This window comes from Oncorhynchus keta, chromosome 16, assembly GCF_023373465.1.
Source record: "Oncorhynchus keta strain PuntledgeMale-10-30-2019 chromosome 16, Oket_V2, whole genome shotgun sequence".
NCBI lineage: Eukaryota > Metazoa > Chordata > Actinopteri > Salmoniformes > Salmonidae > Oncorhynchus > Oncorhynchus keta.
Genome location: NC_068436.1, coordinates 1,026,288 through 1,042,770, shown reverse-complemented (window position 1 = coordinate 1,042,770; position 16,483 = coordinate 1,026,288). Strand labels below are relative to the sequence as shown.

Sequence of the window (16,483 nt, the reverse complement as noted above, 5' to 3'; positions counted from 1 at the left end):
GGGTCGGATCTGGTCCACCTCTGATCCGTATTGGATCGGGAATAAAAAATAAAAAATTATGGCCGGGTTCTGTTTGGTGTCAGATTAGAATTTCATGGATCCAGTTTTAATGAGGGTACTCGACCAATTTTTTTTTTTACCTAAATGGTTAATAAAATTGGACTTTGGATTTGACATACAGTACCAGTCAAAAGTTTGGACACACCTACTCATTCCAGGCTTTTTCTTTATTTGTACTATGTTCTACATTGTAACATAATAGTAAAGACATCAAAACTATAAAATAACACTAGTTGAGAGAATGCCAAGACTGTGCAAAGCTGTCATCAAGGCAAAGGGTGGGTCATTTGAAGAATCTCTAATGTAAAATGAGTATGTGGTCGGAGTCGGGAGTTTAGACCGCTACACCAAAGACTTCAACACAGCTGAAATTCTATTTGCAATGAAGCATCCCTTTACGTAAAAAAAATGGAAATGGGTGAAGGATTCTATCAAACTATGAGGGTGAGGGCGATGGGTCGGGAGTCTACCAACCTGTCCGTCTTCTTCTTCTCATCCTCCAGGGCCCGGAGGGTGTGCTGCAGACGGTCAGTCAGGATCTCCAGTTCCTGGGTCAGCTTGTACTCCTCACGGAACTGTTCTCCCAGCAGAACCAGGTCACGTGTGGCATCGTGCAACGGGATGTCGCTCAGGTACAGGCCTCTCCGCGTCAGGTCATCCAGGTTCATCACACTGAACACACAATGTTGGTGACGCATCATCAGAGGCCGAACACTAAACAGTGGCTGAACACAACTCAACAGGGGCCGTGATCAGCAGGGCACAACATATAATGCATTATGATTAGCATGTTACCCCACTTATAATAACTATCATCTTATAATGATTGACTAAATAAGTCATTTGGGTCAATTGAGAATGTTATACATAAAGACACATCATAAAGGCTTGTCCTCTTATGAATGCAGGAGAGCAAGTTACTATATTTTTCTATCCCTTTGTCCAGTATCAGGAGCTCAATGAAAAAGTCAAGTGTCTTTCCTTCTGTAAACAACAACACCAATGTTGTTTCACCACCTGCTGGCACCATGCCGGGACACTACTTTCTCGAGATGATCACTTGATAGAAATAAGGTTTTACCAGGTACATGGTGTGTGTTCCAATTATCTGTGTGAACTTGTTCACTTCCCTTCATTGATTTGAAAGGACATCTAACCCATGCCAACCAATGCCTCTGGTTGGCATGGGACAATATTTTCATATTACACCTTTTAAGGTTTCTTATTAAATGCTTTCAATATTTTACATGAATTTGTACAATTTATAGTTGGTTTGAGGTTTTTACATCACTAAAATGTGGAACTATTGAAATGTCAACATATTGTCCCATATAAATGATGTAATTTGTTGACGGTCCGTAACTAGCCCCATAGAGATATCCAACATGGTTAGTTTGTGGGCATAACTTAAAATCAAACCCAACCCTCTGACATTTTTGGAGGGAAAATACTGACTTTAATACTTAAGTTATCCTATTTACACTTTTTAGTCACTTCTGGGACTAGAAATGGTGTATATGACTATTACCAATTACCAGAAAATGAGTTTTTTTAAACTAAATGTACTGCATTGTTAGACTTCATTAGCCTGTCTTATAAGATGCTCATAATGATGTGGACTAAATACAGTAACAGCTTGTTTGAGACATATTATAAACCTTGTTATAAAACAATATATAAATGGATGCTTTAAGTAAAGTGTTACCAAAGATTTTATGAAAGGGACAATCTGTATAAAAGGGACAATCTACATCCAATTAATGATATACACTCATTGATTCTTGAAGAATATCACTTATACATTCCTAATGAGCTTAGTTCAGCTGTGACACCCTGTCAGAACCCAAATAGAACCTTGTTTTACTTTAATGGTTGGTCAGTCATTGCATCCATAGCTCTGTCTATGAATCTGAGAGTAGTTACATTTTTCCAGACCCATCCCTCAGCTTTTTACCAAAACAAAGGCGGGGTGTCACTTTGTTAATGTTTCAACTGTAGATTGGCCCTCTAAGGCCAGACCACCTGCTGCACTACAGTAGCTGTGGTTTTGAATCCAATTAGGTTTCACACACCAACCAAGAGACATCCACCCCACGGCATTCATCCAGCACAGCCATCCACCCGAAAGCTAAAACTAAATCCCAAATGGCACCCTATTCCCTACATAGTGCACTACTTTTGACCAGAGCTCCATGTGCCCATTTGGGACGCAGCCTAGAACAGCACATTGTCTTTGTCTAACGCCACAGCAGCAGGAAGGGAGAGGCAGACTGAAACAGACAAACGATCTGGAACCAATGACGTCTCGCACTCTCAGAAAAACCGACATGATCTTTAAGCTTTCCGTGCACTATGTAAGGAAAAGGGTGCCATTTGTGATTGGGACACAACCTTCGGACAGCACATAGTTTTCTAATTCCACAGCGGCAGAACCTGGGAGAACAGAGGAAGAGGATGTTCTCCGCCTCGGGCAGGTAGATCATCTGTCCCTTCAGCCTCAGGCAGCTGATCTCAGCACCAGTCAGCTCGTCCTCGTTCTCTGAAGTCTCCACGTTCAAGAGGCCCTCCTGGAAGGACGTAATACACATGCACACACAAACAGACAGAATCACACGCACATGTATGTATGCATGCACATGCAAGCACAGACAAACACACAAGCAGCCAGGACACAGAAAATATAAATGCAGCTTTCTATCCAGTTTTTCTATTTTATTTTTTATTATTATTTTTCTGATGTAATTTTAACGTTAAATTAAAAAGCGAAATGTTTAATTAGTGAGTATTCTTGGCGTACCTTGCTTCGCAGAACGAAGACAGTGTTGATGTGGGAGAGCATGCCTTGGAAGCTGAAGTCTATGTGTGGACGCACCAGAGAGAACACGGAGGGCAGGTTACAGATGCCCGGCTGGAGCTAAGGAATACACCAGCAAAACACTTCATAAGTGGGTCATACATGCTAATGACAAGTCTTACAATATATTACAACCACATCATAATGCAATATAATTGCAGGCTACCTGTGAAGCCCATATCTGCAATGCATTATAAACACACTCATACTGAGTTATAATGTAGTCATAATGCAGTATAAGAGTAGTTACTTACACACATAAAATCTCATAACGTCCTATAACTAAATAGACATAAACCTGCGGCAGCACACGGAAGATGGCATTGCCGCACTGAGTGAGCATCAGGTCCCTGTCGAACATGAGGTGGAAGGGGAAGGCCTTGCAGAAGGTGTAGGGGCTGATCCGGGTCTCCTGCGTGCCATTCTCCTCGAAGCCGTCCAGATCCTCATAGAAGGCCTCCTCCTCCGAGTCCTTCTCCTCGATCAGGAACTTAATGTGGTCACACTCCTCACTCTTGTGCTGGATCACCTGGTGAAGGAAGAATGGATTTCATAAAGGGAGGAAGGTACAACCATAAAATTAGAATGAGTGCATGCTACAGTATTTCGATGCCTATGCGTTTACCAACCACCCACCGGTATCTCTTACATTATCTCTTGCCATAATGGGTGGACTGGTGGCCATTTTGAGTGTCCCCATAAAGTAAAGCAGGATATAAACACAGGAGCATGCAGTCTGTGTTTATATCCTGCTTTACTTTATGGGGACACTCAAAATGGCCACCAGTCCACCCATTATGGCAAGAGATATTATAAGAGATACCGGTGGTTGGTAAACGCATAGGCATCGAAATACTGTATGTCTTTATATGAATATCTAAGGTTTGGTGTGATGGTTTTAAACACAGTGATGTTCTGGTGAGGTTTACTGCCTGGCCACAACAAGTCCTTTTAAGTCTATACACTGACGTCAATGGCTTGACTCTGACGCACACGGTTGCCGTGGCAACGGCGGATAACATTTCCAGAAAAGCTGGTATCACATTTGGAGGGTCTGTCAATTCAGCTCCCCCATTTAATTTTACGCTGAGCCTGGAAGAGAAAAAATACATACTGACATCTCTATCTCTGCGTTATGATTAGGTTTGATAGTAGAGTTGGCTTTCTCTGAAAATGAGGAGGTATCGTAAGTGCTCAGAGACAAGATTTTTGAAAGGACTATCCAAGTTGATACCAATGGTGTATACTAATTCCACCTAGTGTTTGCTGCATGGACAACTTTGCTATTAAGAATGTGCATAACTTATTCACACATCCCTAGCTTGAAAATTAGAATGACAGATATCAATAACTTGTTCACATACTCCTAGCCTTAAAACTGTCATCACACATATCAGTCCAATAATGGTTAGACACTTTAAAATACACTATCGTACACTATAACTACTAGCTATTTGTTAATTGCATTATGTCACCTTATGGGTGTACTAACATTCTGCCCCTTCCATAGACATCTGACCCAAGTCGACAGAGACCCACCAGCATCTCAATAAATGCCACTGTGGGTGACAAACACCTAGCAGTTGCTAAGACCCAAACAACTCCTGAATTTTAATAGTCGACCACTGTCCCATTTATGGACTGAAGGCAAGATCCCCAAGAATCCGAATAGCTACCAAGGCACCCAAAAAAACAGTGCCAGAATTAGGTCTAGGTGTAGTTAGCATTGGCTCGCAAAACTACCTCTTAACTTCATTCATACTGAACACAGAGACATAGAAATGGTATCCACGAGTTCATCTGATTCTGGGGAAGTAGATAAAGGGTATCATTGCCAAAATCCTGAACTATCCCTTTAAGTAATAACATACTTATTTTCTTTGAAACAGCATACCTTCATTTCTATTTCGGTGCCGTGGATCTGTTGGGCCACCGTCTTGATGATGCCGATCACTATGTCTTGGAGCCCCTCCCTCTCCGAGTAGTAGTGCAGGATCAGATTGTTGCCCTTCTCCGCATCCGTGCAGCGGAAGGATGGAGCCCTCATCCCAGGGTAGATGGTACCTAGGTGGTCGTGGAGGGCATCCAGATTCTGTATGGGGGGTCGCATAAATGATTGAAAGGGGAGTTTCTCTCCATTAAGATTCCACTTAGACTGGTCCCATATCAGTTTGTGCTGTATAGCCAACTCATGTGGTCATTGTCATGCCAAACACCATAGGAGTTGGCTACACAGCATAAACCGATCTGGGAGCAGGAAAAGTTCCTTTAGAATAAGGTTGCATAGCTCCAGTCCTCACTCCTTTATCTCAGTTTCAACCCAAAGCGAAGCCCTACTTTTTGTGTTTGTAAACAGAGCATTCGGTCTTGGCAAATCTAAGCATTAAACTTTCAAATAGCTATTTTTTGGCTGTTGCTGGGTGCCATCGTCCTCCATCAGCACCGGCCTGTACCCTACCTGCCCTAAGCTCTCTCCTAGCCCCTAAATCTGAATTTGTCCTGCTAGGTGACCTAAACTGGGACATGCTTAAACCACCTGACCAGGTCCTAAAGCAATGAGATTCCCTAAATATTTCTCAGATTATGACCAATCCAACAAGGTATGACTCCAAACACCTAGAAAAGGCTACTCTCCTCGATATTATCTTCACAAATAATCGTGATAGATATCAAATCAAATTGTATTAATCACATGCGCCGAATACAACACCTTACAGTGAAATGCTTACTTACCAGTCCCTAACCAACAGTGCAGTTTCAAAAATATGGATAAGAATAAAATATAAAAGTAACACGTAATTAAAGAGCAGCAGTAAAAAAAATAACAATATTTACAGGGGGGTGCCGGGACAGAGTCAATGTGCGGGGGGCACTGGTTAGTTGAGGTAGTATGTACATGTAGGTAGAGTTATTAAAGTGACTATGCATAGATGACAACAGAGAGTGGCAGTGGTGTGGAGAGGGGAGAGGAGGGGGCAATGCAAACAGTCTGGGTAGCCATTTGACTAGATGGTCAGGAGTCTTATGGCTTGGGGGTAAAAGCTGTTTAGAAGCCAGTCTGGTGTTTTCTGTAATCACCATAGTGATCACTGTTTTACAGCCTGTGTTCGTAATGGCTGCTCAGTGAAATGTCCTGTCCTGATTTGTCATAGACGCTTGCTAAAAAACTTTAATGAGCAAGCCTTCCTTCATGAACTGGCCTCTGTAAAATGGTATAGAATCAGCTTGATCTCTGTCGAAGACACTTGGACATTCTTTTTTGATATTTTCAAAGGTATTGTTCACAAACACGCCCCCATAAAGAAAATAAGAATTAAAAACAGATTCAGCCCCTGGTTCGACCGTGATCTTGCAGAGTTACTCCACCTCAAGAATGTAACCTTGTTCTGAACGCCTCCAAAACAAAGGTCATGTGGTTTGGTAAGAAGAAGGCCCTTCTTCCCACAACTGTTATTACTACCTCTGAGGGTTTAGAGCTTGAGGTAGTCAAGTACTTGGGAGTATGGCTATACGGTGCACTGTCCTTCTCTCAGCACATATCAAAGCTGCAGGATAAAGTTAAATCTAGACTTGGTTTCCTCTATCGTAATCGCTCCTCTTTCACCCCAACTGCCAAACTAATAATAATAATATATAATATATGCCATTTAGCGGACGCTTTTATCCAAAGCGACTAACAGTCATGTGTGCATACATTCTACGTATGGGTGGTCCCGGGAATTGAACCCACTACCCTGGCGTTACAAGCGCCATGCTCTACCAACTGAGCTACAGAAGGACCAGAACTAACCCTGACTCAGATGACCATCCTACCCATGCCAGATTACAGAGACATAATTCGTAGATCGGCAGGTAAGGGTGCTCTCGAGCGGCTAGATGTTCTTTACCATTCAGCCATCAGATTTGCCACCAATACTCCTTATAGGACACATCACTGCACTGTATATTCCTCTATAAACTGGTCATTTCTGTATACCCGTCACAAGACCCACTGGTTGATGATTATTTACAAAACCCTCTTAGGCCTCACTCCCCCCTATCTGAGATATATACTGCAGCCCTCATCCTCCACATACAACACACATTCTGCCAGTCAAATTATTTTAAAGTTCCCCAAAGCACACACATCCCTGGGTCGCTCCTCTTTTCAGTTCTCTGCAGCTAGCGACTGGAACAAGCTGAAACGAACAGTCAAACTGGACAGTTTTATCTCAATCTCTTCATTCAAGGACTCAATCATGGACACTCTTACTGACAGTTGTGACTGCTTTGTGTGATGTATTTTTCCCCTTCTTGCCCTTTGTGCTGTGTCTGTGCTCAATAATGTTTGTACCATGTTTTGTGCTGCTACCATGTTGTGTTGGTACCATATTGTTGTTATGTTCTGTTGCTATGTGTTGCTTCCTCGCTATGTTGTTGTCTTAAGTCTCTCTCTATGTCGTGTTGTGTTGTCTCTCTTGTTGTGATGTGCATTTTGTCCTGTTTTTATATATATATTTTTTTATATTTATCCCAAGTCCCAGTCCCCGCAGCAGGTCTTTTGCCTTTTGTAGCCCGTCATTGTAAATAACAATGTGTTCTTAACTGACTTGCCTAGTTAAAACAAAGTTAAATCAAATAAATAAATACATTTGAATTACAAGGTCACCTCCCCCAAATCCAAGGATGAGAGGGCGGTCACAGAATATTTTGGCACTGTACAATTAAAATACAGGTCATATTTAACTTACGTTGAAGCATTCATGACATTGAAGAGTACATTGTTTTACATTAGTTTCTGTTAACTGAAGAAAGATTAAGAAGGGAACTGGAGTGCTTACCTGCAAGAATTCACGGACATTGGAGCCTAAAACACGCAGGATGGTGTCATACCCTGATTCTTGGCAAAACTCAAAAAACATCTTCCCAAACATCTGTAGGATACACCCTGCATCAATCTCTGCAAGATAAAAAAAAAATTATCCACTTGTTGCATACACCATCTCCCATTAGTAACACTTTACAATAAGTTATCCTTTATAAAGGGTACCATATTTTAAATGTGTTGCCGTACAATTATGTTATGAATAAACTGGTTCAAATAATATATCTTGTATCTCAAAACATTATTTTTTAAAAACGTACTGAGAACTTTGCTTGCAGCAGCAACAAGGTCGTATGTTTTGGCATCTTCATATATGATTCTGACAAGGAACTGACCCTCTACATCGAGTTGCGCCTCCCTCCTGATAACAAGTAAGAAGAAAATAGAATTATTAGATATCATATTAATGTGATTATTACCTATGTAATAAAGAGGCTGTTGCCAAGAGCACATGACAACGTATGTGTTGTCCTCTATAGTATCCATTAAAACTAGCTTCATAACATTGTATGCTGTTGTTTCTGCCTGTGACTGACAGTATAGCGTCTTATATAGTTGTTATAAAGGCTTAATGAATGCATACATAAAGGGCATTCAGTAAAGTGATACCTACACTTATTGGGTCCAAACAAAAACAACCAGTAACACTTTACTGTAGGGGGGTATACATAAGCCATTCATAACACCGTTATGAAACCAGTCATGACACCTTCATGAATGTTGCAGTACCATTAAATTACCTTTGAGCATAAACTGCATTGTAGGATTATCTATATTTAGAAGTTACAATGAGAAAATGTATTTGGCATGCTAATAAACAAGACTGTTATATATCCTAATGAGGTCTATTTGACCTGATTACTGAGTTGATCTGAGAAAACAATACTGATTTGCTGTGCTGGCTAGCAACCACTTTTTCTGAGCATGTAATCAGCTGAACAAACACACCAAGTAATGTAAAAATGTAGTGAAAATAAGATTTCATTTTTCAATTGCCCTGAGCTGCAAGATCTGAAAGTATAACATAGCTTGAATAATTAGGCATGTAATAATGTTGAATAACGTCGGCCAAGATAAGGTTGAGATAACATTAAGATAACATTGTGCTGCAATATTTCTTGGGAGATTCCTCAAAACACGTTTTTCGGAGAGGCAGCTGTGCATCTGTTCTTATAGGATGGGATGAAAGTCTGGGTCCTGGAAAGCGAAGACCGAGGAAGAAAAATACATGTGGATCTTGCCAAATATTTGAGCACTTTGAAAAGAGGGGATTGTTATCATAATGCAACAACATTCACAACCTCTCATTATCACCACTTATTATAAGGCTAATGAAAATGAATGATGGAGTAAAAATATGGCTCGCCTTCGCATAAGGGTGATGTAATTTAAGAATGAATTGTTTAATTATATTTTGTTTTCTTTTATGTTTGCTGGTGATTTATGGTCACATGTTTTAAGTTACAGATTGGCCAACTACCACTATATCTGCTGGTCATGTATCATCAGTGGAATATCTTGACATGGCCATTCGTTATCCACTCTGTTTAGCAATAGGGGGAGATTATTGATTTCAAAACTATAATATGATTAATGGACATAATTTTAGGACATATTTTTCTGTCATATTAGTAGGTTATATACGGTTGTGGTCCAGACAATGTAGTAAACAAAATGAAAGTGTAATAGCAATGTAAAGTAACAGCAATTGTTATCACATGGTAATTACATAGGCAGTAGTGTAATTTGCTTTTTGTACTTTTGTATTCATTAAGAAAAATTAAGGCAGTTGTATACAATTTAAAATATTACATGATATTACATTTCATAACACTTTTCACAACACATTAAGTGTCTGCCCCTCAGGCCACTACTACCACATATCCACAATACACAATCAATGTATTCTGTGTCATGTGTGTTACTACAGTGTTAATACACAGTTATAGGAGCAACTTAATGTGAAGCGTTAATAACATATCTATGTAATGACCATATCTGCTAATTCTTTGTTTTGCTTTTGCAACATGGGTGTATATTCTCATTTCCTGCTTTGAATTATGATATGCAAATTCCCTGTGTCATTCACAAATACAAAATACATCTTTAAACTTACTTGATGTCTTCCCACACTTCTTCGCCATAATTTCTTAACACAAGTAGTTCCAAGGCGTGGTTGACAAAACCATACTAAAACAGAAATAAAACAGAATACCGAAAGAATAGAGAAACATAAATCTGAAAATACTGGGAATAACAAGTATGTAAATAAATGCCTTAGAGTGATGATAGTGTTATGATTCCATTGTAATTGCAAGGCTGTATGCTTAAATTGTACAACAGCAAATCATGCGTTAATTGATGCAGCATGATTATTAGAACGATACAATCGCAGTAGAATAACGAATTTCAGTGGTAATTTACATTAAGTAACGTTAGCATGGTGAACGAATATTGTAGCCATAGGCTGATAGCTCGTTCTCATACGGAAAACACACCACTACACATCAAAATAGCCAAGGCAATCAAATGTCGCCGTGGAATCTAATATGTCGATGTTTACATACCATTTTTACGACCAGTTCTTCCCGATTCCCTATCAATGTAAGTAAGCTGTTATGTCTCAATTATCACTGCACCTTCACAGTTTGCAGATGTTACGTTGCGTCTTCATTCCTGAAAACATTCCCCAAATTGACGTTGAATATGTCCAATGAGAGCTCAAGGAAAAAAATACTCACTCGGCAACTGACCACCTAGGAAGAAGTGAGGGTTGACCGTTGAAGACAGCGTTGTTTATGAAAACAGTCCCATCAAACGTTTTATTTATCCACTGCAAAAGAAAGACTACAGAACGAAACCAACCTATTTAAATTCCACAATCAAATGATAGAAACAAATATTTGGTAGAATAGATTATAAACTGGGTGGTTCGAGGCCTGAATGCTGATTGGCTGAAAGCCATGGTACATCTGACCGTGAACTATATATATATGACAAAAAAAATATTTGTACTGCTCAAATTACGTTGGTAACCAGTTTATAATAGCTATAAGGCACCTTAAAGGGTTTGTGGGTTTGTGCTGTATCCAGGCACTCCGCATTGCGTCGTGTTTTAGCCTACTATTTTACAATGGTTTTTAGTTATACAGAAATAACAAACATGCCAAAAAGCTACTGTGTTGTTCAATGTACATGTAACCAGGTCAGAAATCCCGATCAATGGTTCACAATGCTCCCAAGTAGGGGAATAGAGATTGCAAGAAGAGCCCTGTGGCTTCAGGCTATTCGGCATGGGAGAGTGTATATGTGTGTGGAAAACATTTAATCACAGGTAAGACATTTAACTTGTTTAGTATAATCCGTTTGTAACTCCACTCACTACTTGAAGCTGTATAGTCCATTTGTTTGTGTTTTTGGTTTTGGCTAGCTCAATGTTCTGATCAGTAGATAGCTAACACTTACTCACGTGGCTTCTAGCTCCATCATGAAATGGGCAGTGGTGGAAAAGGTATCCTATTGTCATACTTGAGAAAAGGTTAATATACCTTAATAGAAAATTACTCACGTAAAATTGAGTCACTCAGTAAAATACTGCTTGAGTAAAAGTCTAAAAATATTTGTTTTTTAAAATATACTTAAGTATTGCAAGTAAATGTATCAAAAGTAAAAGTATAAATAATTTTGAACTCCTTATATTAAGCAAACCGACACCATTTTTAAAATGTATTTACAGATATCCAGGGGTATACTCCAACACTCAGACATAATTTACAAACGAAGCATTTTGTGTTTAGAGAGTCCATCAGATCAGAGGCTATAGAGAGATGGCCAGGGATGTTCTCGTGATAAGTGCGTGAACTGGAGCATTTTCCTGCTCCGCTAAGCATTCAAAATGTAACTAGTACTTTTGGTTGTCAGGGAAATGTTTGGAGTAAAAAGTCAATTATTTTTATTTGGGAATGTAGTGAAGTAAAAGTAGTCAAAAATATAAATAGTAAAGTAAAGTACCCCCCCCCGAAAAAAAACGACTTAAGTAAAAAGTTTGGACACACCTGCTCATTCAATGTTTTTTTTCTTTATTTTTACTATTTTTAGTGAAGACATTACAACTATGAACTAACACATGGAATCATGTAGTATCCAAAAAAGTGTTAAACAAATCAAAATATATTTTATATTTCAGATTCTTCAAAGTAGCCACCCTTTTTCTCGACAGCTTTGCACACTTGGCATTCTCTTAACCAGATTCATGAGGTCATCACCTGGAATACATTTCAAATAACAGGTGTGCATTGTTAAAAGTTCTTTATGCTTTTGAGCCAATTGGCTGTGTTGTGACAAGGTAGGGGTGGTATACAGAAGATATCCCTATATGGTAAAAGATCAAGTCCATGTTATGCCAAGAACAGCTCAAATAAGCAAAGAGAAATGACAGTCCATCATTACTTTGAGACATGAAGGTCAGTCAATCTGGACATTTTAAAGAACTTTGAAAGTTTTTTCAAGTGGAGTCGCAAAAACCATCAAGCGCTGTGATGAAACTGGCTCTCATGAGGACCATCACAAGAAAGGACGACCCAGAGTTAGCTCTGCTGCAGAGGATACATTCATTAGAGTTACCAGCTTCAGAAATTGCAGCGTAAATTACACTTCTCAGCATCAACTGTTCAGAGGAGACTGCGTGAATCAGGCTTTCATGTTCTAATTGCTGCAAAGAAACCACTATTAAAGGACACCAATAAGAAGAAGAGACTTGATTGGATAAAGAAACACGAGCAATGGACATTAGACCGGTGGAAATCTGTAATTTGGTCTGATGATTCCAAATGTGAGATAGTTGGTTCCAGCCGTTGTGTCTTTGTGAGACGCGGAGTAGGTGAATGGATGATCTCCGCACATGTGGTTACCACCGTGAAGCATGGAGGAGGAGGTTTGATGTGTGGGGGTGCTTTGCTGGTTATACTGTCTGTGATTTATTTAGATTTCAAGGCACACTTAACCAGCATGGCTACCACAGCATTCTGCAGCCATACGCCATCCCATCTGGTTTGCGCTTAGTGGGAGTACCATTTGTTTTTAAACAGGACAATGACCCAAAACACACCTCCAGGCTGTGTAAGGGCTTTTTGACCAAGAAGGAGTGTGATTGAGTGTTGCTGTCACGGATTTCCCCGGTACTGCTGCTCATTCTGTTCACCAGCTCCGGAGGTCTACATCACCGGCCTTCTAGGCTTCACTGAACTGGATCATTACTACCAACCCCGGACTGTCTTGTCTCATTACGCACACCTGGTTCCCATTCCCCCTGATTAGTATGTGTATATACAGTTGAAGTCGGAAGGTTACATACACCTTAGCCAAATACATTTAAACTCAGTTTTTCACAATTCCTGACATTTAATCCTAGTAAGCATTCCCTGTCTTAGGTCAGTTAGGATCACCACATTATTTTAAGAATGTGAAATGTCAGAATAATAGTAGACAGAATTATTTATTTCAGATTATATTTCTTTCATCACATTCCCAGTGGGTCAGAAGTTTACATACACTCAATTAGTATTTGGTAGCATTGCCTTTTAAATTGTTTAACTTGGGTCAAACGTTTCAGGTAGCCTTCCACAAGCTTCCCACAATAAGTTGGGTGAATTTTGGCCCATTCCTCCTGACAGAACTGGTGTAACTGAGTCAGGTTTGTAGGCCTCCTTGCTCGCACACGCTTTTTCAGTTCTGCCCACATATTTCCTATGCGATTGAGGTCATGGCTTTGTGATGGCCACTCCAATACCTTGACTTTGTTGTCCTTAAGCCATTTGGCCACAACTTTGGAAGTATGCTTGGGGTCATTGTCCATTTGGAAGACAAATTTGCAACCAAGCTTTAACTTCCTGACTGAAGCTTGAGATGTTGCTTCAATATATCCACATAATTTTACTTCCTCAAAATGCCATCTATTTTGTGAAGTGCACCAGTCCCTCCTGCAACAAAGCACCCCCACAACATGATGCTTCCACCCACTGTGGATATAGATACTTTTGTACCTGTTTCCTCCAGCATCTTCACAAGGTCATTTGCTGTTGTTCTGGGATTGATTTGCACTTTTCGCACCAAAGTACATTCATTTCTAGGAGACAGAACGCGTCTCCTTCCTGAGCGATATGATTGCTGCGTGGTTCCATGGTGTTTATGCTTGCGTACCATTGTTTGTACAGATGAACGATGTACCTTCAGGCGTTTGGAAATTGCTCCCAAGGATGAACCAGACTTGTGGAGGTCTGTAATTTGTTTCTGAGGACTTGGCTGATTTCTTTTGATTTTCCCATGATGTCAAGCAATGAGGCGCTGAATTTGGACGTAAGGCCTTGAAATACATCCACAGGTACACCTCCAATTGACTCCAATGATGTCAATTAATATCAGTATCTTCAATATCAGAAGATTCTAAAGCCATGACATCAACTTAGTGTATGTACATTTCTGACCCACTGAAATTGTGATACAGTGATTTATAAGTGAAATAATCTGTCTGTGAACAATTGTTGGAAAAATTACTTGTGTCATGCACAAAGTACATGTCTTTAACCGACTTGCCAAAACTAGTTTGTTAACAGTTTGTTAACAAGAAATTTGTGGAGTGGTTGAAAAACGAGTTTTAATGACTCAAACCTAAGTCTGTGTAAACTTCTGACTTCAACTGTATATCCACAGTGAAACGAGTCCTACATCGACATAACCTGAAAAGCCATTCAGAAAAGAAGAAGCCACTTTTCCAAATCTGCCATAAAAAAAGCCACAATTAGGTTTGCAACGTGGGGGATTTTTGTTGTTGTTGAGAAATGTCCTCTGATCTGATGAAACAAAAATGGAACTGTTTGGCCATAATGATCATCGTTATGTTTGGAGGAGAAAAGGGGAGGCTTGCAGGCCGAAGAAAACCATCCCAACTGTGAAGCACGGGGGTGGCAGCATCATGTTGTGGGGGTGCTTTGCTGCAGGAGGAAGTGGTGCACTTCACAAAATAGATGGCATCATGAGGAAGGAAAATTATGTGGATATATTGAAGCAACATCTCAAGCATCAGTCAGGAAGTTAAGGCTTGGTCACAAATTCATCTTCCAAATGGACAATGAAACCAAGCATACTTCCAAAGTTATGGCTTAAGGACAAGAAAGTAAAGGTATTGGAGTGGCCATCACATAGCCCTGACCTCAATCCCATAGAAAATTTGTGGGCAGAACTGAAAAAGCGTGTGCAATCAAGGAGGCCTACAAACCTGACTCAGTTACACCAGTTCTGTCAGGAGGAATGGGCCAAAATTCACCCAACGTATTGTGGGAAGCTTGTGGAAGGCTACCCGAAACATTTGCCCCACCTTAAACAATTTAAAAGGCACTGCTACCAAATACTAATTGAGTGTATGTAAACTTCTGACCCACTGGGGATGTGATGTAAGAAATTAAAGCTGAACTAAATAATTCTGTCTACCATTATTCTGACATTTCACATTCTTAAAATAAAGTGGTGATCCTAACTGACCTAGGACAGGGAGTTTTTACTAGGATCAAATGTCAGGAATTGTGAAAAACTAAGTTTAAATATATTTGGCTGAGGTGTTTGTAAACTTCTGACTTCAACTGTATGTATGTATGTATATATATATATATATACATACATATATATATATATTTGTATAATGATTAGATATAAGCCCATTCTTATCATGTCACATGTCCTTTTAGAATCAAACATTTGATCAAATGTCCACTAATAAAAGCTTTTATTACTGTTTTGATATAGCTTGTGAATCTCTATGATGTTCCAAAAAGAAGAAAGAACACATAATCCCCTTCGTTTAGCCAAAGCTGCTGTGCTGTTGCACTGGTTTTGACTCACAGGTCAACTTGGATGGGCCTTGTAGTTTCAGGACAGTGCACAAAACTCATGCACTATATACGTAGGTAATAGGGTGCTGTTTGGGACGCACTCAGTGTTTCTGTAGCTTTTTATTCATGTTGAGGGGTGGACAGGTTTTACCTCAGGTTTACTGACCCATGTTTCGAGTTGTGGAGCTAATAATGACCAAGGGCTTCATGATTGTAATAAAAGAAAATAACACAATAAATGAGCGTTTGGACAGGAAGAGCGTTTGGACAGGAAGATCTCTAGTTTGAATCCCTGATCTGGCAAGGTGGGAAAATCTGCTGTTCTGCCTTTGATGAAGGCAGTTGACCCCCAACAACAACTGGTCATCGTCAAATAAGGCAGATAATTCATTACACCCACCTAAATCAGTCCCTGGCTTTGAGGTCCAGAGATGGAATAGAGTGCCATTTTGGACACAATTTCCTTCCTGTGAAAATGCAAAACAAACTTGAGCAAATGTTTGATCCTCACATTGTTGCAGTGTAATATCAATTGTGAGAGTGAAATTGCAAGATTATGTTATAATACTGTTATTGCATCAAATGGTTGTTTTATGGAATAGAATAGGGTTCTTAGAACACCCTCATCTGTGCATAGTCTTCTGAGTTGGGCCTCTGGGAGCTTAATGCTGACAGTGGATTTACGATGCCTTTGGTGATAAAACCTAAAGACCGCATTCCATAGTTAGTGTTTGTGTGCTGGGAGGTACCGGGGTGGAGATGGCTAGGGTATGGATAATGATGAGAGGAACTTTGTTTTGGGGGGTAGACCCTGGTTTCCAC

General features: G+C 39.9%; 1 protein-coding gene across 1 annotated transcript in view; it reads right to left on the bottom strand.

Annotated features, from left to right (window-relative positions):
• gucy1b1 (guanylate cyclase 1 soluble subunit beta 1) overlaps positions 1-10,525 on the bottom strand; it is a 32,840-nt gene extending 22,315 nt beyond the window's left edge. The window contains exons 1-9 of the mRNA XM_035789047.2: positions 10,346-10,525; positions 9,895-9,968; positions 8,039-8,139; positions 7,735-7,853; positions 4,809-5,006; positions 3,213-3,443; positions 2,858-2,974; positions 2,494-2,627; positions 535-732 (exon numbers count right to left, since the gene is read on the bottom strand). Coding sequence (XP_035644940.1) covers positions 535-732; positions 2,494-2,627; positions 2,858-2,974; positions 3,213-3,443; positions 4,809-5,006; positions 7,735-7,853; positions 8,039-8,139; positions 9,895-9,968; positions 10,346-10,348 — 1,175 coding nt within the window. The 5' untranslated portion in view covers positions 10,349-10,525. The remainder of the gene's footprint in view (positions 1-534; positions 733-2,493; positions 2,628-2,857; positions 2,975-3,212; positions 3,444-4,808; positions 5,007-7,734; positions 7,854-8,038; positions 8,140-9,894; positions 9,969-10,345) is intronic.
• Positions 10,526-16,483: the final 5,958 nt, after the last annotated feature.